The sequence below is a fragment of the Podarcis muralis genome, chromosome 3 (assembly GCF_964188315.1).
Source record: "Podarcis muralis chromosome 3, rPodMur119.hap1.1, whole genome shotgun sequence".
Lineage (NCBI taxonomy): Eukaryota > Metazoa > Chordata > Lepidosauria > Squamata > Lacertidae > Podarcis > Podarcis muralis.
In genome coordinates, this window is record NC_135657.1 from 62,842,102 (window position 1) to 62,862,206 (window position 20,105).

Sequence of the window (20,105 nt, forward strand, 5' to 3'; positions counted from 1 at the left end):
TTTAGGTGCATCCGATATGTGTGCGACCATGAACATGCGCATCTTGCTGAACCTGTAAGTGACCCAAATATACACAAAAAGGGGGAGAATGGGGCAGGCCAGGGGCAGAATGGGGTGTTTGCAGGCTTTTTCAATGGTGTTTCAAATATACGTGATTCCACCTAAATGTGTGGTATTTTGGAACGTAACCCCCATATAAATTAGAAGTTGCCATCATCATCATCATCATCATCATCATCATCATCATCATCACTGCAATCCAGTTCTTGCCCCTTGCTCTGGCAGGGCTTTATGGAGTGGCTGAACCACCTCTTACTGCATTCACAGCCCTACCACACACTGCAACTGGAGCGGAAGTTAGGAAGCCAGGAAGATAGCTTGGCTGTGTAAGCCTAGAAAGGTATGATGGCAGTGAGATCTGATTCTCCCCCAGCCTAGAGATGGGGGAGAAATTTGATTCAGCTGGCATTTAAATGCAAATCTATCAAATCCACAGTTTTCAAAGCTGTATGAGAATCAAAACACAGTCTTCCTTTGAAATTTGCATGTCTCTGAATTTTGCAATGCAATTCTCCAACCAAACAATGCTTACAAAAAGTGTTAGGGGAAAGTGTGAATATATTTGTGAAAACAACATACAAAAATGCATCATAGCAGGGGAAATTGCTTGCAAATTAGTCAAGGCTTCATACAGAATGTTTTACTTGAAGAAATTCATTCTAAAATGCTGGTGGGTTTTGATGAGGATTTGAAAAATAAAGAAATCTCAAATTTGCTGCAGAAATGTGGAGAGCAAAATTTAAGCATGGAAAATGAGAAAGAGAAAGAACTGAAAAGGGCAGCTCCTTCTGTCCCCTGGTCCAAAAGTTCCTGGGCCAACTCATCCCCTCCTCACCTTCATCGTGTCCCATTGGGGACTTTCTGTTGGCTACTGGTGGTGAGGATCTTATGAGGGCTCCTCTACCACCTGCTCATTTGACAGATGGAAGATGGAGTGCAGAGACAGAGTGTCACTTGTCACAGCCATAGAGCTGGGCAAACAAGTAACACAGCACAAGGGGCTTGGATTGCTCTGTTAGCCCTACTCAAAACAGACTCATTGAGTAGAGGCTTCTGAGTTGAATATGGGACTTCTGAGTAAACATGCTCAGAACTTGGCTGTAAGATATGTAGGGCCCAAGCAATTTGGAGTTTATAGGTTAAATCCAGTAGCTTGAATTTGATTGGAAAGCAGGAAGACCTGGAGCCTATTGTTGCAACACAGATTTTATTCTCTGGGAAACTGGGTGCCAACCTCACTGCTCTCCCCATTGCTTTAGTTACAAGGCAAACCGCTCTGTGCTGCACCAGCTGTTAAGTTTTTGACAGCTCCTAGCATTAATATGGCATGTTCCCTTGCCATTTTTTTGTGGCACTTGTAAACTAGATGCAGATATTATATCTTCTGTTTAACCTTTTATGTCTGCTACTTTTTAAAAAGATTACTGTATTTAAAAAGAAAAAAAGTTTAAAGGATATGATTTACGGTTTCCTTTAATTGCCAACCCTAGTTTGTCAAACGCTGAGAAAATAGTTCACTAAAAAAGGAATTGTCCCAAATTAAACATTGTTGCATTTGGATGCCATGATGTTCCATGGAAAGTTCAAGACTAGCACAAACATTATGATGGGATGTTCTAGGGCTAAAAATCTTTGTTAATGTTAGAGAAATACCTCGGCTAAATACATCAACTAATAGGTCTTACCTAAGCAAAGTGAGACATTTACAGGCACCCCCATTTTGCATGTGTTCAAAGCATGCATAAACATGCACAAGTGAGTCATTTTTGGACCTGGAAGAGGGTGGTACAGGGGTGGGGCAGAGGTGTAATGGGGCATAACAGGGCTGGGTGGGCATATGCGTGCTCCATCCAACACATTTGATGGCCAGGAATGCACCAAAATGTTGCCATTATGGGTTACTGCTGAACGTATTTCCAGCCACTCTATTCTATCCCTTGTGGGTCCCCCAGGTAGCATTCTTTGCCTACTGAGGATGCTCAATCCATTCTGGAATTATTATTATTATTTGGGGGGTCTCATTCATAGAGGTTTTTTCATCCTCTGAAAATCATGCTTGAAACCTCTCTCTTGTGTGTGGTTGATACTGTTTGGGCTACATAACGATTGGCACTTACCCTTGAACTTCATAAATAAAAAGAAATATTGACTTGTCAATACAAGAAAAGCTGACATAATTTGCAACTTGTCTAGTAAAATGAGGTCTCTCTAAGGTATTTGTTTAAGCATCAACACATTGTTCAATATATGTAAAATATATACCATAATAAATTGTCATAAACTTACACTCACCCTCTCACAATTCTGAAGGCAGTCCTGTTTAGTGAAGTTTTTAATGTTTGATGTTTTATCATGTTTTTAATATTCTGTTGGGAGCTGCCCAGAGTGGCTGGGGAAACCCAGCCAGATGGGCAGGGTATAAAATTATTATTATTATTATTATTATTATTATTATTATTATTATTAAGCTTGGATTTGTGGAGAGATGAGAAACAAGGGTGTGGGTTTGCAATAGGTTTTTCCAGAGAGCTACATCCCAGGAAGTGTCAGGTGGCAGATTAGCAGCACAAATTTCCACCTCCAAAAGTGGTTCACATGTTCCTCTTCCACATATCCCTTACCTCTCAGCTTTCTGATACTACATCTCTTGCCTTCCTCAGTAAAAATGTTCCAGAGGAGATGGTAGGCACAGAATGACGAAGTGGAATATTCTTATAAAGATTTCTTTGATTGATTGATTGATTGAGTGAGTGAGTGAGTGATTGAAGACCAAATGATGAATCAACTAACAGCCTCAGCACTCTGCAACCAGATGAATTTCACTGTTTTGTATTTCCAATCACTGTTATTGCATTGCTTATTAGAAATTGCCTAATTGCACATTTTCTGCTGCAATGTCTTATGGTGATCTTTTTAGTTCTAAAATGCCCTTGTACTGTATACCATATTAGTGTGAGTTGGTTTTGGGGCCAATATTTGCTCATTTGATGATGCTTTGATTCTGCATTTTCTCCCTTATAGAGACACTGCCACTGGCCCTGCATTGAGTAATCTCTGGGTCTGAGTAATCCTGGGTTAGACTGGGCCTAATCTGAGGCACTAAATAGGATCCCAGCCTAGATGATGTTGTGGATGAGATCACTGCTAGAAAGTCTAATAAAGCTGGGAGCCTAAATCTGAGTCCCCCTGCCAGGCTCTCTACATAACAACGTTTAGATCTGTGCTAGATATGCATTTTTATAATCTACAGCCCATTTAAATGGAATGTCTCTTTCTCTTAGCTAAAGTGCTTTTCTTAATTTGTTTGTTTGCATTATTTTATTATTCCCCTGCTCCATTCAACAAAACTGACAGATAGTGATGGGAATTATTATTTCTTAATGCAGTTATTTCTCTGATAAATGTTAAGAATTGTCCAATAAAGGTTCTTAAAACAGAGCCTTTGTCATCATTAGGTGTAAAGGAGACTGGAGACAATTACTCACAAGGAAACTAAAATGAGGAAATGTAAAATATTAAATTAATCAGGATGGAGGATCTGCTAAATAGGAAATGAGCCGCGCTGCTCAGCTGCCTGCTGAACTGTGGTCTGATTCTTGAATAGCCACAAGTGTTACACTTTCCCATGTGCAGCACTTGGGAGGAGCTCCTCTGAGTAAAAGTAATGACATGGAAGCAGGCCCTCAGAAGACTATGGTCCAACTGAAGAGTATTCATTTGCTGTCAGGGACTGGGCAGAGGAGGAATGGTGGAGACCGCCTCCCTAGCCTGACCCTTCCAGAGAAGAGGAAGATGGTTTAGATTTACAACAGGGGTTTGAGGGAGGTTACAGCTCATAGGCAGATGAGGGGGAAAGTTGGGAAATAATAGGAGAGGAAGCAGCAGAGGTGCAACTGCTGATAGACAGTGTCTTTAGAAAGCATTCCAGACCCTCCATCTCCCAGAATCTGGTGAGCCTTGAAAGTAGGAGAGCAAAGAGCTCAAAGACAGAGGGCACGTAGCAGCACCCATGGAAGAGACGATGAGAATGACAAATGAGGAAGTGGGAGAAACAGGGGGTGGAGATTCACTCAGGACAATGCCAATATCCAAGTAAAAATTGAATGAAAAGAGGATGATAAGAAACATCCCCTTGTCTTGTACGTTTCTGGGCAACCAGCCTGGAGTTGCTGGCAGCAGCCTGACATTTGCTCTGCATAATACCACTTGGGTATGACATAGTAAATTGCAACAATGTTGACCCAACACATTAATTTAAGCTGCAATGGTGAATCTAGGCATCCTTAAAGGTTTATCTTCCCTCGCTTCTTAAATATTTTGGCCTAAGATAGACTTCTCTAACAAAGTACTCTCCAAATGTTGTTAGAACTCCAATGGTCAGCCCCAGCCAGGAAGGTCAGGATGAAGAGAGTTGTGCTGTAAAACATCTAAAGGACATCAGGTTGGGGGTGGCTTAAAGAGAGACCAATGGCTTTGGCAAAAAATCAGACTCTTCACTCCAAAACATTTCATGGCCTCTTGTGTTCTGGAATCCATCATTTAACATAATTTATCATGATCTTATTCACGATGGAGAGAACACAGAGGAGAATTTCTTAGAAATGAATCAGCAAAACAGCCCACAAAAAGTCAAGGAAACCAGACTGAAAGGGAGCAGATGAACCTTTGGATGAGTAGCACCTTCAAGATACTAAATCTTCTGTCACATCAGTGGGAAAGTTTAAGTCCAGCTGTTTTCATCTAGGCTGTCCTGGGTCCAACATGCCTATGAAGAGAAGGCCTTAGAATCATAGCTCATACATCATTCCATGCTGCACCGCAGTAAAGATGGAAAGTAAGGATTTGGACCTGTCGTGTAAAATATTCACTGTCTGGAAAAAGCATTTCAATCACTTGGGGGTGTGGGTGGGGAAACTCTCTTAAGAGTAACGTAGAAAATCTCATGGGCTAAATGCCCAGAAAGAGATTCTCAAGGGAACCATTTGCTAGGCTAGAAGAGTGTGCTGGTGTGTTTCCAAAATGATGTATTTCTTTATCTATTTATCTATTTATTGATATCCTTATTTCAACTGAGTTTTTATCATGCCAGGAACAAGACATTTCCACATCCTGACAGTCTAATCCTTTTTTTGCTTTTTGCCACTATCCTCTGTAGCGCTGCAAGCAAAGTATTGTATGCAGCAGCTAAAGTGTCACCCTATGCAAGGCAAGTGGAACAGACTTTCATCCCTCCCCTCCACAGCAATATAGTCCAGCAAACAACTGTGTTGGCACTAAGAAGAATGGGAAGCCTGGGAGAGGGGAGAATACCAAAGAGTTTTACCTGCTGAGTATGCAGTACTGTCCAGGCCAGCTCCTACTGCATCACAGTCATTTCTTGGTAACTGCAGTGAAGTAATCAGTACTATTGAATGATTAATTATTTGGCTGGAATCATTCTGCTCAACTCATTTGGGTAAATAGGCAAAGTCCATTTGTATTAAGGAACTGGTTTGTAGCCTGGATTGCCAGTGTTCCATTTCTGATTGAAAAGCCGCATCCCCTTCCTCCTCCTCCTCATGATTGTTTTATTTTTTACTGGAAAGCCCACTGGCAAATATTGTGATAAACTTAAAAGTCCATTATTGACAGTGTGAAGTCTTCCTGCATCGTGATTTTCCTCTGTACGTTATTTATACATTGGGTCTTTAAAAGCCGAATATGTCAGCCTAAAGATTGCTAACACCTTGAAAGGGCTCAAAGGTTTATGTCAGGCTTGCACAACTGACATAAGGTGTGGAAACTTTTTCCTCTTGACGGCCATATTCTGATGGGGAAAGTTGCCACAGTGTCGCTTGCGCACATGTGGTAAGAGGAGCCAAGTCCCCAAACCATTTGTGTGCCCAGACATGCAAGCACACACACACACACACTACAAAGTGCATTCACACAATCACACACCCTTAATGAAATCCACCCCCCTCTCACATAACATTCACACAATTACAAACTCTTAACACAGAAGAAAATAAAACTCACACCTTTTGTCTCAGCCCTAAAATAAATATTCATGTTGTAATTTTCTCTCTTGGCAGGAAGCCCCCTTCTTCTGGATGGTAACAATAAATAGATCCTGTTTTGACCATAAAAGAAGAACTGCACACACCACAATCAGACTGGGCCTAATATGTGCTTTCAGGAATCTGAGTCTTTAGGAAGGATGCAGTTGTGTTGTGAACACATAAATGGCTCCTGCATAAAGAGCAGCTGGTCAATCAGCATTCGTATTTCCATGTATATCTTCATGGTGTGTGTGATCCTGGCTACCCTAGCTGGCAATTTGACTGTGATCATCTCAATATCGCACTTCAAGCAGCTCCACACACCGACCAATTTCTTAATCCTCTCGATGGCCACAGTGGACCTTCTCCTTGGTTTCCTTGTCATGCCTTATAGCATGGTGAGGTCGGTTGAGAACTGCTGGTATTTCGGAGAATTCTTCTGCAAAATCCACACCAGCATCGATATCACTCTGAGTACAGCCTCCATCTTCCACCTCTCTTTTATCTCCATTGACCGCTACTATGCCGTGTGTGACCCACTGCGATACAAAGCAAAGATCAGCACAGGGGTCGTATTGATCATGATCTTTGTAAGTTGGGTCTTCCCTGCTACATTTGGCTTTGGGATGGTCTTTTTGAAGTTAAACATGATTGGAGCAGAAGAGACCTTCTATAAGCTCATCTATTGTGTGGGAGGCTGCTTTGTCTTCTTCAATGAAACGTCAGGAGTGGTGGCCTCTGTGGTTTCCTTTTACATCCCTGGATTTGTCATGTTGTGTGTCTATGGGAAGATATACACTATAGCCAAAAGGCAAGCCAGGTCCATTAAGGCTGCTGCAAACCAAATACAGATCAGATTTGAGCATCACATTTCACACAGCAGAGAACGAAAAGCAGCCAAGACTTTAGGCACTGTGGTCGGTGTCTTCCTCATCTGCTGGTTCCCATTCTTCTTCTGCACGGCAACAGACCCCTTTATGAATTATGCGATACCTCCCATTCTCATTGATGCCCTGGTTTGGTTTGGTTACATGAACTCCACCTTCAACCCAATTGTTTATGCGTATTTTTACCTGTGGTTTCGAAGGGCCTTGAAGATGATTGTACTGGGGAAGGTTTTTCAGCAAGATTCATCCAGGACTCAGCTCTTTATGGAGTGAAGCACGTTGAAATTTGAGAGTATTTTCTTCAGTATTTTACCAGGCACTGTCCATTTTGAAGCAGAAGGTCAAAGTGAAAAAGCATGTGTGATGCTTCAGTACAGTTGCTCCAGCAGCCCCATCATGGCCCAGAAACAGGGTGCAGACCAATAACCAACCAAGAGAGAAGTATGGGTGCCAATGGGCCACAACCTATTGGCAAACAGACATAGGCAGAGCAAGCATGGCATTGGGTGACAATCTGTTGACATCAGAGACTTTCAACCTGTAAGCCAACCTTCATTGGCTGGGGCATCCATTTGGTGGGTTATCCAGCTCTGAGAGACCAGTGTGGTACAAAACCAAGCATCTGAGACCACTGGTAGCTTGAGATGGCTGCTGAGCAGCCCAGCCCACTGGACCTTGAGCTGGGAGCTGCTCACCTTTCAGGTCCCCTAAAGGGACCCCCCTTTATCCACCCAGCCTACCCAATTCTATTTCTGCCAAGTTGCAACAAAGAAGAAGGAACGCGTAACAGAACTCTTGCTACCCACCCAGAGAAAGACTAAGGGCCAGTTAAGATTGAGTGTGGAATTCATTTTCAGCCCTGTTAACCAGCTGCTGCTGAAAGCCCCAGGAAGTTTTGTCTGTTGATGGAAAAGGAGGAAGAGTGAAATGGTAGCTGGTCCTTTGGAAGGTTCCTGCAACCCCACAACTCTAGAAGATTCCACTCGGCTGCACAAGATGCAGCCCAGCCCCCCTCCCCGCCGATATTGCAAAAGCCCCCTCCTTCTTCCTTTGCCATGGCAGCCCTCCCAACCATCCTGGCAGCTCTCATGAGTTCACTGGGCCAAGGGTTGTAGCTGTCAAACTGATCAGCAAGCAGGTCACAACATTTTTATTGTTACTTAGGATGTGGAGTTTGTTACTGCTATGAGTTTGGGGAGGACGAAGTAGGCTGTATGCAAGATCCTTCAAAACCCTGGTTTCAGCGAGTGTTAAAATATAAGCCAGGCTAGCTTCCTGTGTTGAGGTGGTAGCCTGGGTGATGGGCTGTTAAGAGAACAAAGGGCTCTGTGCGAGACATAGGTAGCCGCCCCCCCCCCCCCGACAAAGCCAAGTTTGGAGGAGAGAGTTAGCAGTGATATGGCCTAGAAGGAAAGTAGCAAGCTGGGGAGAAAGGGAGAGCAATGTTTGATTTCTGTTTGACTCCACGGCTGTGGCTATGAAAGAAACAAGATGCTTTTGGGGTGTTAATGCTGTGAACCCCTCCATCGGAGGTTCAGGTTGTATATATGTTTAATATAAACCATATATCATAAAGACTCTCTGCCATGCCTCATTTCCAAAAGGAAACATGAACCCTGGAACTGCTGCAGTGTCGCACTGCTCAGAGATTGGGGTGACGTGCAACATTACTGTATATTAAGAAACAGAAAGTGGGATTAATGGCTATGTGCTTCTGTCCCGCTCTTTCTCTTTACATTATCACTAATGAAATGGCCCTTGTTTTGATGGGAAAGGGATTGTGAAAGAAAGAGCTGCATATTGCAGAGGTGCTTGGGGTTGGGTCAGGCTGTGAGGGCACCGGAACAGTGCCTTCAAATGCAGTGCTCCACTTAAGCTTTGCTATACACGTGGGTTTTTGTTGTTGTTGTTTCTTAAACCTGTGCAGTTACCAGAGCTGTCCAGTATGTGATGTTATACAACAGATAACAATAAAACACATTTGCTGATCAAAGCAACGTCTGCTTTTGTAAACCTGGCTTAAGTATGTTGATTGTCAGAAAGTTCTTCCTGATGTTAAGTCAGAATCTCCTTTCTTGTAACTTGAAGCCATTGGTTCGAGTCCTGCTCTCAAGAACAGGAGAAAACAAGCTTGCTCCATCTTCCATGTGACAGTCCTTGAGATATTTGAAGAAGGCGGCTATCATATCTCCTCTCAGTCTTCTTTTTTCCAGGCTAAACATACCCAGCTCTTTCAACAGTTCCTCATAAGGCTTGGTTTCCCTCATCTTGGTCGCCCTCCTCTGCGTATGTGTAGTAGAACATCTGCTTTCCATACAGAAATCCCTTGTCTTGAAACCCTGGAGAGCTGCTGCCAGCCAATGTGGACAATACTGAGCTAGAGTGACTCAGTGCTATGTGGCTCCCTGTGCTCTGTATTCCTCTCTCTGCCAATGTACATGATTTCCCTTGATTTAATTCTCCTTGATTGTGTTTCTAAATCACTTATTGTATGACTGAAAATTTTACTACTTATTTAAAGTTCATACAGTGGTTCCTCGGATTACATACGCTTCAGGTTACATACGCTTTAGGTTACAGACTCCGCTAACCCAGAAATATTACCTGGGGTTAAGAACTTTGCTTAACAGAAATCGTGCGGCAGCAGTGGGAGGCCCCATTAGCTAAAGTGGTGCTTCAGGTTAAGAACAGTTTCAGGTTAAGAACAGACCTCCAGAACGAATTAAGTGCTTAACCCGAGGTACCATTATATCCTACTTTTCTTCATACAATGTCAGGGCAGTTTACAGCAATGAACACATCAGACAACTGGTAACAGTAAAACATGATAACTCAGTAAAATGAGACAAAACACCTCCCATTTGTCAATATGTCACTGCCAGTTCAATATTTCTTTTACTACATTTTAAATTCCTTCCTAACAAATAGATCAAAGGTTGACCTTGTATCCGTCAGCATGATTATTTAAGTATGTGACCTAACTCAGAAATAACTTCTTCCTCTTGTGTGTGATTAGGCAAAGTTTCCCCAAGAGTCTCGCTGCCTTTTGTTTTCAAAGTATAATGTCCCATCAGAGACAACCATGTTTTTGCAAAAGTCCTGCAGTATATGGCTTCATTAGCACCTAATCAGTGCTGTTGTGTAGCTGTCCTCACTAAAACTGAGAAATGCATCAGAGATGTGTTAATGAGGTCTCTTGGTTTCTGTTCAGATCCAGTCATATAGCAAATGAGAAGCAAATGAGGGAAATGTGTTGCACTTTTGTCTGATCCTATTTTGGATGGAAATTAACCTGTGAGCAGGTAAACAAATATGCCTTCAAAGCATCATTAGTCTTATTAGAACTTGAGACATGGGTGATCAGCACATCTAATTGCTCATCTAACTGAACAGGTCCCAGAGGCCAACTCCCTTTCCCTTTTGTTTTAAATAGGTACTCTGTGGACGATGTCATCTTTTTCTCTTTCATGAGAACTAAAAAGATCATGAAGACTGATAGTCTGAAAGCATTTGCTTAGCGAACTACTACTGGTGAACCAGGTCAAGTAAATCAAGCAATTCACTAGTGAATTAGAAATTCAAAGAGACAGTTGTGTCTAATCACAACTACCCCCTTTAATTTTTTTTCAATATAGCCGCCGCCTCTTCCTCTCATAATGGGGGATCACTTTCTCTTCCACTCTCCCTACTACACACCTATTGTGTTTCCTCCTCTCTGGCTTTTCCTTCTAGCCTTCCCTATGGGCTGCTCTCTGAGAGTCAAAGTAGTCATGATGATGAATATGCCATTGGAAACTGCAACGAAAAAGCAAGTGTAGGGACCCCCAGTTTTTTATATGGGAAGAGAAGCCACAACCCTTTCCTTACCTGTCAAGGTCCTCAAAGAAAATTGTTTTCTCTGCTCAGCTCATCACTGTCATGCCCTGGCCAAGGATGATCTGGAGCCCCCAGAAAGCAGCTGAGTAGGAGCCGGGACCCTTGTGGGAGACTAGCAAGGACCACTCCCAGCAGAAAGCAAGATCAGTGACTGAAGCAGAAGGCAGAACCACCATCAAGTCCCTGCAAATGACAGCACCTCTAGAGGCAGGCCAAGATAGTCACAGTTAGGAGGAGTGCTTGGTTGCAGAAGAGGATTCCTTGTGAGGAGGGTCCTTTTCATGAGGAGGACTCTATGGAAACCTCTAAAGGGCTTCAGCTGGGCCCATGGTGAGGTTCCGATAGCTCTGGCCTAAAAGCTTCAATGTGAGACTGGGAGAGCTACTGGAACAACATCTTGCTGCCAGCACTGTGTTCTGCTTACCTGGACCTTGGTTTGTCCATCAACTTGCATTTCCCCCCCGAGTCCCTGCTTGACCTAGACCTCCCCCAAACTGGCCCTCAACTTGCCTTGAACCCCTGTTAGAACCACTTGGGCCTTGGGTTGGCTTTGGACTTTGCTGCTCTCTGTGCCCATGATAGCCTTCGTTATATGGAAGGTTATCTGGGATCCTGCTAGGATAGGAAATTCACTTCCAGGGAAGTTCCTTTCTCCATTCCTTCCCTCTGCCCTCATAGCTCTCGTGGAGATGTAGGCTATGGTTGGAATGTACATAGATGAACCTCAGACTTGTGCACCGACCCCCGTCCACTCTGGTATGGTAGTGGGGAGGAGACTGGAAGCTTTTACTTCTAACTAATTCAGCATCAATCCAGACAAGCAGTGGTTAATCTTAGATATAGTGTATTAAATCAAGCCAGCTTCAAATAATGGCTTATGAAGCTGTTGTATTTTTAATATGATACCAAAATTAACCACAGCTTACGCTTACAATGTTTCAATAAAATGTGGTTAATTAAAAATGGATGCCACATCAGAGGAGGAGAGAAGGAATGGAAGCTCAGCCAACAAACTCAGACCTTGCTTAGGCTTGTTTATACAATTGCATCACCATAGCTCAGCCATGGACAGTAGAGGGGTCAATCTCTCTATGTGTCTGTCACAGTAGAGCTTAAACCACCATGCTGCGTCTTCCTTCTTCCTGTCTGGCAACTGGATATGTGTGTGTTCCACATTTAAAATGGAATTTATCACACTGGCACCAATGGGAGATTTTGTCCCAGGGCTAATAGCATTTTGGGGGAGATGGGATTTTCCTTTGGACAGCTCCCTACACACCCATGTTGGTTTTAAAAAGTTTTTAAGCATGCATGTTCATTGCTAGAATGGAGTTTAGGTCACATGATCTCATCGGTCTTTGGAGGATCAATCTTTTCATAATGTATTTGGGCAAACCTATACATAGTGTATGGGACGCGGGTGGCGCTGTGGGTAAAGCCTCAGCGCCTAGGACTTGCCGATCGTCAGGTCGGCGGTTCGAATCCCCGCGGCGGGGTGCGCTCCCGTTGTTTGGTCCCAGCGCCTGCCAACCTAGCAGTTCGAAAGCACCCCCGGGTGCAAGTAGATAAATAGGGACTGCTTACTAGCGGGAACGTAAACAGCGTTTCTGTGTGCTGCGCTGGCTCACCAGATGCAGCTTGTCACGCTGGCCACATGACCCGGAAGTGTCTTCGGACAGCGCTGGCCCCCGGCCTATAGAGTGAGATGAGCACACAACCCTAGAGTCTGGCAAGACTGGCCCGTACGGGCAGGGGTACCTTTACCTTTACCTTTATACATAGTGTATATTGCTATGCATGTGTGTGTATTTATTTTTCAGGATATTTAGGGATCACCCTTCTTCCAAAGGAGCTTAGGGTGAGATACAACAAGCACAAAAGCAAAATACAGCAAACATTAATAAAAGCATGTAGAAACTAAATTTTAAAAAAAAATCATGAAAACAAGGAGTTTCACATTAAGAATTAAACAGCTCATTTTATTATTATTTTCAAATCACATTCAAGTCACCTTTTATTCGATCATAAAGTCTGCTAGCTGCTGGAGAGTATGTGTGATCCTGAGAGGATCCAACCTTTCTGGAGATTTGACCTCACACTTGTACTTAACCCCACCTCCCAACTAAACTTCATCTTTTCTTGTGCTTCATATTCTCTTGAGTTCTGGCTGCCGTGTCATAAAAGCACAGCAGCTTTATAATCCCAGTTTATTTTAAAACAGGATATTGGAAAGGACTGAGCCTTCCAGATGTCTCATTCAAATTTAATATTTAAATGGTGGTGTGTAAGCGGACTCAGGTAGGAGAAGAAAGAAGGATGTAAATGTATTAAATGCTGTTTTGACTTTTTGTGTACCCATCTCAAAGGCTAGGAGAAAGAGGTCCACAGTTTTGGTTTTCATTTTTAAAGAGGTCCACTGCTGTGGGGGAAGATCAGACCTCTTCTTCCTCTTCCACGAGGCTAGTGTCTGTCTGATGTTGAGGCATGTTAGGGTTGTTCTGGGAGAGGTTGTAGAGCCCCAGTCTTCCAGTTTGCTTGACATGTTCTCAGAACAGGAGGCAGATTATATGATCCCTGGATCCCAGTGAAGCAGAACAGGAAAGAAGAAACAGGGACCAAGCAGCCCTCCATCTTCTCTGGCTGCGGACATGAGCTCAATAGGGCATAGGAAAAAGTGGTTTGCTTGCCTTCAGTTCTCCCATTCCTCCCCCTTTTGATTTTGTCCGCCTGTATATTTCTTCACAAAGCCATCTTACAAAATAGGGGAGTTATTCACATTTGCCAAATGGGGCAGATTAGTCACAGGCCTGACAAACTGATCCACAAATTGGTTAACGTGGCTTACTTAGGAGGACTAAGCCAATTACCGATAATAGGATTTAAGAGTCAATCCCATCAGTTACTGCACCAGTAAAGAGGAGTTCAAGATTGGCAAAAATCTTGGCCACTTTGCTTCATGACTTCTGGTTTTGGAACAGACTTTCCCATGGATTCAGGATGAATGACACAATTAAGCTGTGGCATACGCTGGCACACTGCCATGGCAAAGACACTGTTCTGAGGACCAAACTAGATGTGTTCTTACTAAGCAGCAGGCAGCCATTTATCTTGTTTTTCCTTAACTAAATACAGGCGATGGGGAGCCTGATTCTCACTATGAAGGCAACATGCAGAGGGCAGGGAAGCTTATCTGTTGACTCTCCCATTGCACAGAGAACAGAGATTAGCACCCCAAATGCACTAGATGCCCATTCTTAAGCAGCCTTATAAAAAAACATGGGATGAGATAGTGAAGGGTTGAGCCTCATCTCCTTGTGTGCTACCTCTGCAATAAGAAACAAGATCCTCCTTGTTTGTTAAGGAGAAACAAGATATGGAGAGGCCAGCGACATATCAAGTGTGGGGTAACTTGCATGTCATTCTCAGTGGCCATCAGTCAACACAATCAGCTACAATAGGTCAGACAGATTTATGGTAAAGCCTCTGGACAGATTACAGGAGAGCTGCAAAATAGCATGTGTCCCTTTCTGCATTAAATATTCCATATTCCTATTTTCAGATGAAGAATGGTGGTTTTTCTTAACTCCTCTGTGGCTGCCATTGATTGCTCTGGCTTTGGAAATGGAAGCTGCCTTCAAAATCTCAGGTCAGCAGGTGTTCGAGGAGCCATGTATATATCCCTGAGTGGACTCATCGTTCTCACTGTCTTTGGGAATTTGGCAATCATCGTTTCCATTTCGCATTTCAAGCAGCTGCACTCCCCAACTAATTTCCTCATCCTTTCCATGGCAGTCACTGACTTCCTGCTCGGCTTCCTCATTATGCCCTACAGCATGATCCGATCCGTAGAGAACTGCTGGTACTTTGGGATCACCTTCTGCAAAATCCACTACAGCTTGGACCTGATGCTCTGCTTGGTTTCCATTTTCCACCTCTGCTCCATTGCTGTCGATCGCTTCTATGCCATCTGTTTCCCTCTTCACTATTCGTTGAAAATGACTATCCCTACAATCAGGCAATTGATTGTTGTTTGTTGGTCAGTGCCAGCTTCTTTTGCCTTCGGGGTGGTTTTCTCTGAAGCATATGCCTCTGGCATCGAAGGCTATGAGCTTTTAGTTGCATGTTCTAGTTCTTGCCCGGTGATGTTTAATAAACTGTGGGGTGTAGTTCTGTTCTCATTTGGCTTCTTCATCCCTGGCTCTGTGATGATAGGAATTTATGCAAAAATCTTCCACGTGTCCACAAAGCACCTGAGGGTCATGAAGAGCAGATCTGAAAATGTGGGTGATGAAAAACACAACCAGGTTTCTAAGAGTAAGGACAGGAAAGCGGCTAAGACCTTGAGTATTGTGATGGGGGTTTTTCTCTTGTGTTGGCTTCCATGTTTCTTCACCATTTTAATCGACCCTTTTATAGGGTTTTCCACTCCTGAAGTATTATTTGATGCCTTAACTTGGTTTGCCTACATCAACTCCACCTGCAATCCATTAATATATGGTTTTTTTTATCCATGGTTTCAAAAAGCACTTAGGTACATCCTCATAGGAAATATCTTCCACTCACAGTCCTGCACTGCTAACCTTTTCCTTGAAAATCAATAAATTAACATGTGTTCAAGTGAGGCATTCATTGGTTTCTCTCACATAACATGTATGTTTAAATAAATTCAAAGTATGTACCAGAAGAACTGGAGGTGTGTTGTACCTTGGAACTGTGAATCTATCTCATAGATATTGGAATGTAGTTAAGCTTTGAATTTCACACTTACCTGAATTTTGTACTGTTTGCATGTGCTTTCTTTTGTATACACACATGGGCTGAAGTGCTTTAACTCATAGAAAGAAAAAAAATATGTCCAGATCAGTGTTGATGTCATGCGTTTAATAATAACAAAACCCAGGACATAGAGCTTACAGAATGCACACAAATGTATAGTGTATCTGCAGCCATGATACCAGTGGGGAGAAATCCTCTACACACAAGGGAAATTGGTCAACTCTGAACTTCTTAAGAACGCTTTTGACACATTTTTAAATGTATTTTAAATACATTTAAATCATGTTTATTTCTTTACAATTATATAGAGAGACTGAAATAAAATATCATGGTGTCATACAAGGAAAATGTCAAGAAGCATATCCTATAAAAACAATAAAGATTGGCCCACTGTATATCAGTCTATGTATTTTGGCATATCCATTTCATTTATTCATATCCATATCTTTATTCATATTCCAGTGGTAGAAGCACTCCTTTTAGTCTGATGGTCATGGTCCCTCACAGGGAACCTTTGGGGTGGGGGGCACACACTGGGGGGGGGCAGAGGCAAAAAGTGGGTTGAACAGCAGATGTAGCTGATGTTTCAGCCATGCAGAAACCAGAAGCGTCTATTTACACACATAGGCTACATACACCCCCCCCCCAATCCAGGAAACAAGAACCATTCTCACCATTCAAGGACACATTCCATCTAGGCTAAAGCCCTTGAAGAGAATGCAGAGCAGGCCAGGAGAGGACATGGCCTGGCACAGGGTGAAGTTCTGAGGGCCAGACAGAGAGGATTGGAGGGCCTCTTTCAGCCTCCAGGGCCTGACATTTCTCACTCCTGCCATACATCCTTGAAGTCAACAAGGTTTTGCTGTAACTTAACTCGAGCTGAGACTCTCACTCTGTCTTGAATATGCTAAGGTGGACCAATTATTCCTTAACTTTACATCATTGTACAATATGTCCAGGAAAACCTGGACATGTCCTCTTTTGGGGGGTCAACATGCCCATCTAGGCAGATTTTTACATTTTAAAGGAAATGTCTGGGTTTGTGGGGCTTGGGCTTGGGCTCTGCACGCTGTGTCCACTACCAGCCTGAGTCGGCCCCGGATGCCTCTTTCCCTGGCTCAGGCTGGCAGCGGATCAGGCTGTCATCTTTTTTACTCTTCAAGATATGGCAACCCTATATTTACACATTATAAAGAACAAGAAGCAGAGTTCATAAAAGAGCCCAAAGAATACAACTGAAATAATAGTTCAGGTTTGACATTTCCCAAGTGAGGCACACTTTTTTGTCAGAAGCAAACAGCTGAGAAGTAAGTGCCCCCAAAGGGAAGCCCAGTATATTGATGTCTCCCAAGCAGCTTTTGCATCCCCTATGAATATTCTTCAGAAAAGTCAAAAGCTATTTTAGGTATACCTGTAAACACCTGTATGAAACTTCTCTTCCGACACCATATCTTGGGCTATGCTCATAATTGCTTATTTGCTGGAATGTTGCTTTTATTAGGGTTGTCAGGTCAATAGTACCCCAGATCCTGGGATTTTGAGGCCCAAACCTGAGGTCTAGAGGCAGGCCTCAGTGATGTCATGATGACGGGTCATGGTGATGTCATTAAACATGACACATTAAGTAATAACCATGGTGCAGAACCTGAAAAGGAAGATGGCCTTGCAACCTATGTTTGTTGTGAACTGCTCTTGTGAACAGCTGGTGGTAATGATGCAAAGCCAGTCAGTACTGGAGAGCCAGTGTGGTGTAGTGGTTAAGAGCGGTAGTCTCGTAATCTGGGGAACCGGGTTCGCGTCTCCGCTCCTCCACATGCAGCTGCTGGGTGACCTTGGGCTAGTCACACTTCTCTGAAGTCTCTCAGCCCCACTCACCTCACAGAGTGTTTGTTGTGGGGGAGGAAGGGAAAGGAGAATGTTAGCCGCTTTGAGACTCCTTAAAGGGAGTGAAAGGCGGGATATCAAATCCAAACTCTTCTTCTTCTTCTACTGTATATATTTTTACTTTCCTTCTGACCTCTCTATTTACACACCCTGATCACTAATCCTTATACCATTATACACTTTCTTACTTTTTAAGGTGACTCTTTAAGACATTCTTGCTTGTTCAGAAAACAAGAACCCCACATTTAGGAGTTCATAGGAGCACATTGCATTAACATCAGTATACAAAATCAGCTGTGGTGCAGGTCTGCCTGTCTGGCATATAAATCAGTCTAGCAGAAGTGGGGAGCAATCTGGTGGGAGTGGGGGTACTAGCACAAAGCAGCTTATGGCCAGATTAACTTCCCCAGCCTCTGATTGAAACAGAAACACACAGAAACGATCTATTCCCGAAGCTCAGTGTTTAAGACACAGGATGTGCCAGGAGTTGTAGTCCACCAAAACAAAAATGGCAAATGTCACAGCAAGAGCTTTACAAATTTCTACTTTACACACAATTCTACTTCTACTTTAGACACAATTTATTCACCAACCTCTGTATTTAAGACATGTAGGGGAGAGGAGCCCCCCAAAAAGCACTGGGCTGGTAGAAACACATTTTGTGAATTAAAATAGCTTCAGGCTCTGGGGAGGGTCTCCTCATGAGCCAGGAGGAGTCTCCAGGGAGCTGATATGTGATTTCAGTTACACGTGCGGAGGCCCAGAACGTAACCCAGGCATAAATTGGGAGTTGCGTGTACAAAAAAATTAACAAAAAAAACCCTTAACATTCAATAAAAATAATACAGAATGGCCTATTGACTTTCAGTCTCTCTGTGTTTGCATATTCATTCTATCTGCAATTCTCTCTCTCCATACTCCAGGAGTGGAAAACCCCTTGTCAGCCTGATGAGCAATTTCCCTCATGCAAATCCTTCTGGGGCCCACATATCACTGGACAAAAAGCCGATGGAGCAACAGGTGACACTCTTGCCTTAGTACAGTTGGTGACAGTCCAGCCTTGCCAAAGCCAGGGGTTTCTACACCCACCCATATTCCACATATGCATTTCTCCAATGGGGCAAGTGAGAGGCAGGATCATGCTTCAAGGACACCTTCCAGCCAGGCAAAAGCACTTGAGGAGGATGAAGAGCAGGGCTGGTGAGGGTGAGACCTGGGGACAGTTCTGAGGGCCAAGAAGAGAGGATTGGAGGACCTCCTTCATACGCCAAGGTCTGGCATTCCCCACCTCTGCCAAACACCCTTGAAATCAACAAAGGTTTTGCTGTAACTTGATTGAAGCTGAGACTGTCATTCTCTCTTGAACATGTTAGGTTGGAGTAATTCTTTCTGAACTTTGTGCAATTGTAAAAGAAGCTCATGGGCTTTACTTACACGTACCTAGAGTAACAAGGAGAGCTCACAAAAAAAGCCCAGGGAGTACAGCTGAAATAATTGTTCAGGTCTGACACTTCCAACACCTTTTGTCGGAAGTAAACAGCTCAGAAGAGACCACAAAAGTAAGTAAGTGCCCTCAGGGGAGATGCACAATACACTGATGTCTCACAAGCAAGTTTTACATCACCAGTGAATATTATTTAGAAACATCTGTATGACTAAACTGGGAACTTTTCTTTTGACACCAATTTTTGAACTGGGGCCATGCCCATAATTGTTTATTGGAATTTCATTATGTTATTTGCAGTCTTCCATATAAAGCACACCAACCTTGTCTTGTGCCTCAGAGAATGGCTGTAGCTCAGTGGAAGAGGTTCTGCTTTGCATACAGAAGGTCCCAGGTTTAATCCCCATAATATCCAGGTAGGGCTTGAAAAGGCTCCTGCCCAAAATGCAAGACAGCTGCTGCCACTCATTGCAGACAATATGGAGGTATATGCACTAATTTAATTCGATGGAGGATAAGATAGCTTCCTATGTTTGCGTGTTCAGACCCAGAGACCTCCCCCCTAAATACACTCCAATTTGACTCAAATTTTAGTTTTGGTTTTTGGCAGAATTTAGGCCACAACTTAATTGATTACAGAAAAGTGAGTGGCTGCATAGGCTCTGGTTCGACTAGCTCCCTGCACCCTTGCAGGTAGTGCTGACCCAGAGCTCCATCATAGGTCAGCCAAGGGTGAACGCCTGAAGTAGGTGAAAGGCCCGGGAACAGACTCTGTTCACTCCCCAGATGCTCCCCTGGACTCAGGCATGGGCACAACCCCTTTTCGGGGGTTGACCAAACCAAGTTGAGTCCCTGGATTCCTTCAGCGGAATACAGTGGTACCTCGGGTTACAGACGCTTCAGGTTACAGAGTCCGCTAACCCAGAAATAGTACCTCAGGTTAAGAACTTTGCTTCAGGATGAGAACAGAAAATGTGCGGTGGCAGTGGGAGGCCCCATTAGCTAAAATGGTACCTCAGGTTAAGAACAGTTTCAAGTTAAGAACGGACCTCCAGAACGAATTAATTTCTTAACCCGAGGTACCACTGTACCCTTAACATAGGGATGGCAAGAGTGTTCTCCCATCCCTATCACCTG

The 20,105-nt window shown here is 43.4% G+C and overlaps 2 protein-coding genes across 2 annotated transcripts; both read left to right on the top strand.

The window, feature by feature from the left end:
- The first annotated feature begins 6,139 nt into the window (after nucleotides 1-6,139).
- LOC114593348 (trace amine-associated receptor 1) lies at nucleotides 6,140-7,402 on the top strand. Its single transcript, XM_028721706.2, has one exon. The coding sequence runs from the start codon at nucleotides 6,227-6,229 to the stop codon at nucleotides 7,259-7,261; it is 1,035 nt and encodes a 344-aa protein (XP_028577539.2). The 5' UTR covers nucleotides 6,140-6,226; the 3' UTR covers nucleotides 7,262-7,402.
- A 7,115-nt stretch (nucleotides 7,403-14,517) lies between these two features.
- On the top strand, nucleotides 14,518-15,465 carry TAAR2 (trace amine associated receptor 2). Its single transcript, XM_028721705.2, has one exon. It carries the CDS (start codon nucleotides 14,533-14,535, stop codon nucleotides 15,463-15,465), a length of 933 nt encoding a protein of 310 aa, XP_028577538.2. The 5' UTR covers nucleotides 14,518-14,532.
- The last annotated feature ends 4,640 nt before the right edge of the window (nucleotides 15,466-20,105 follow it).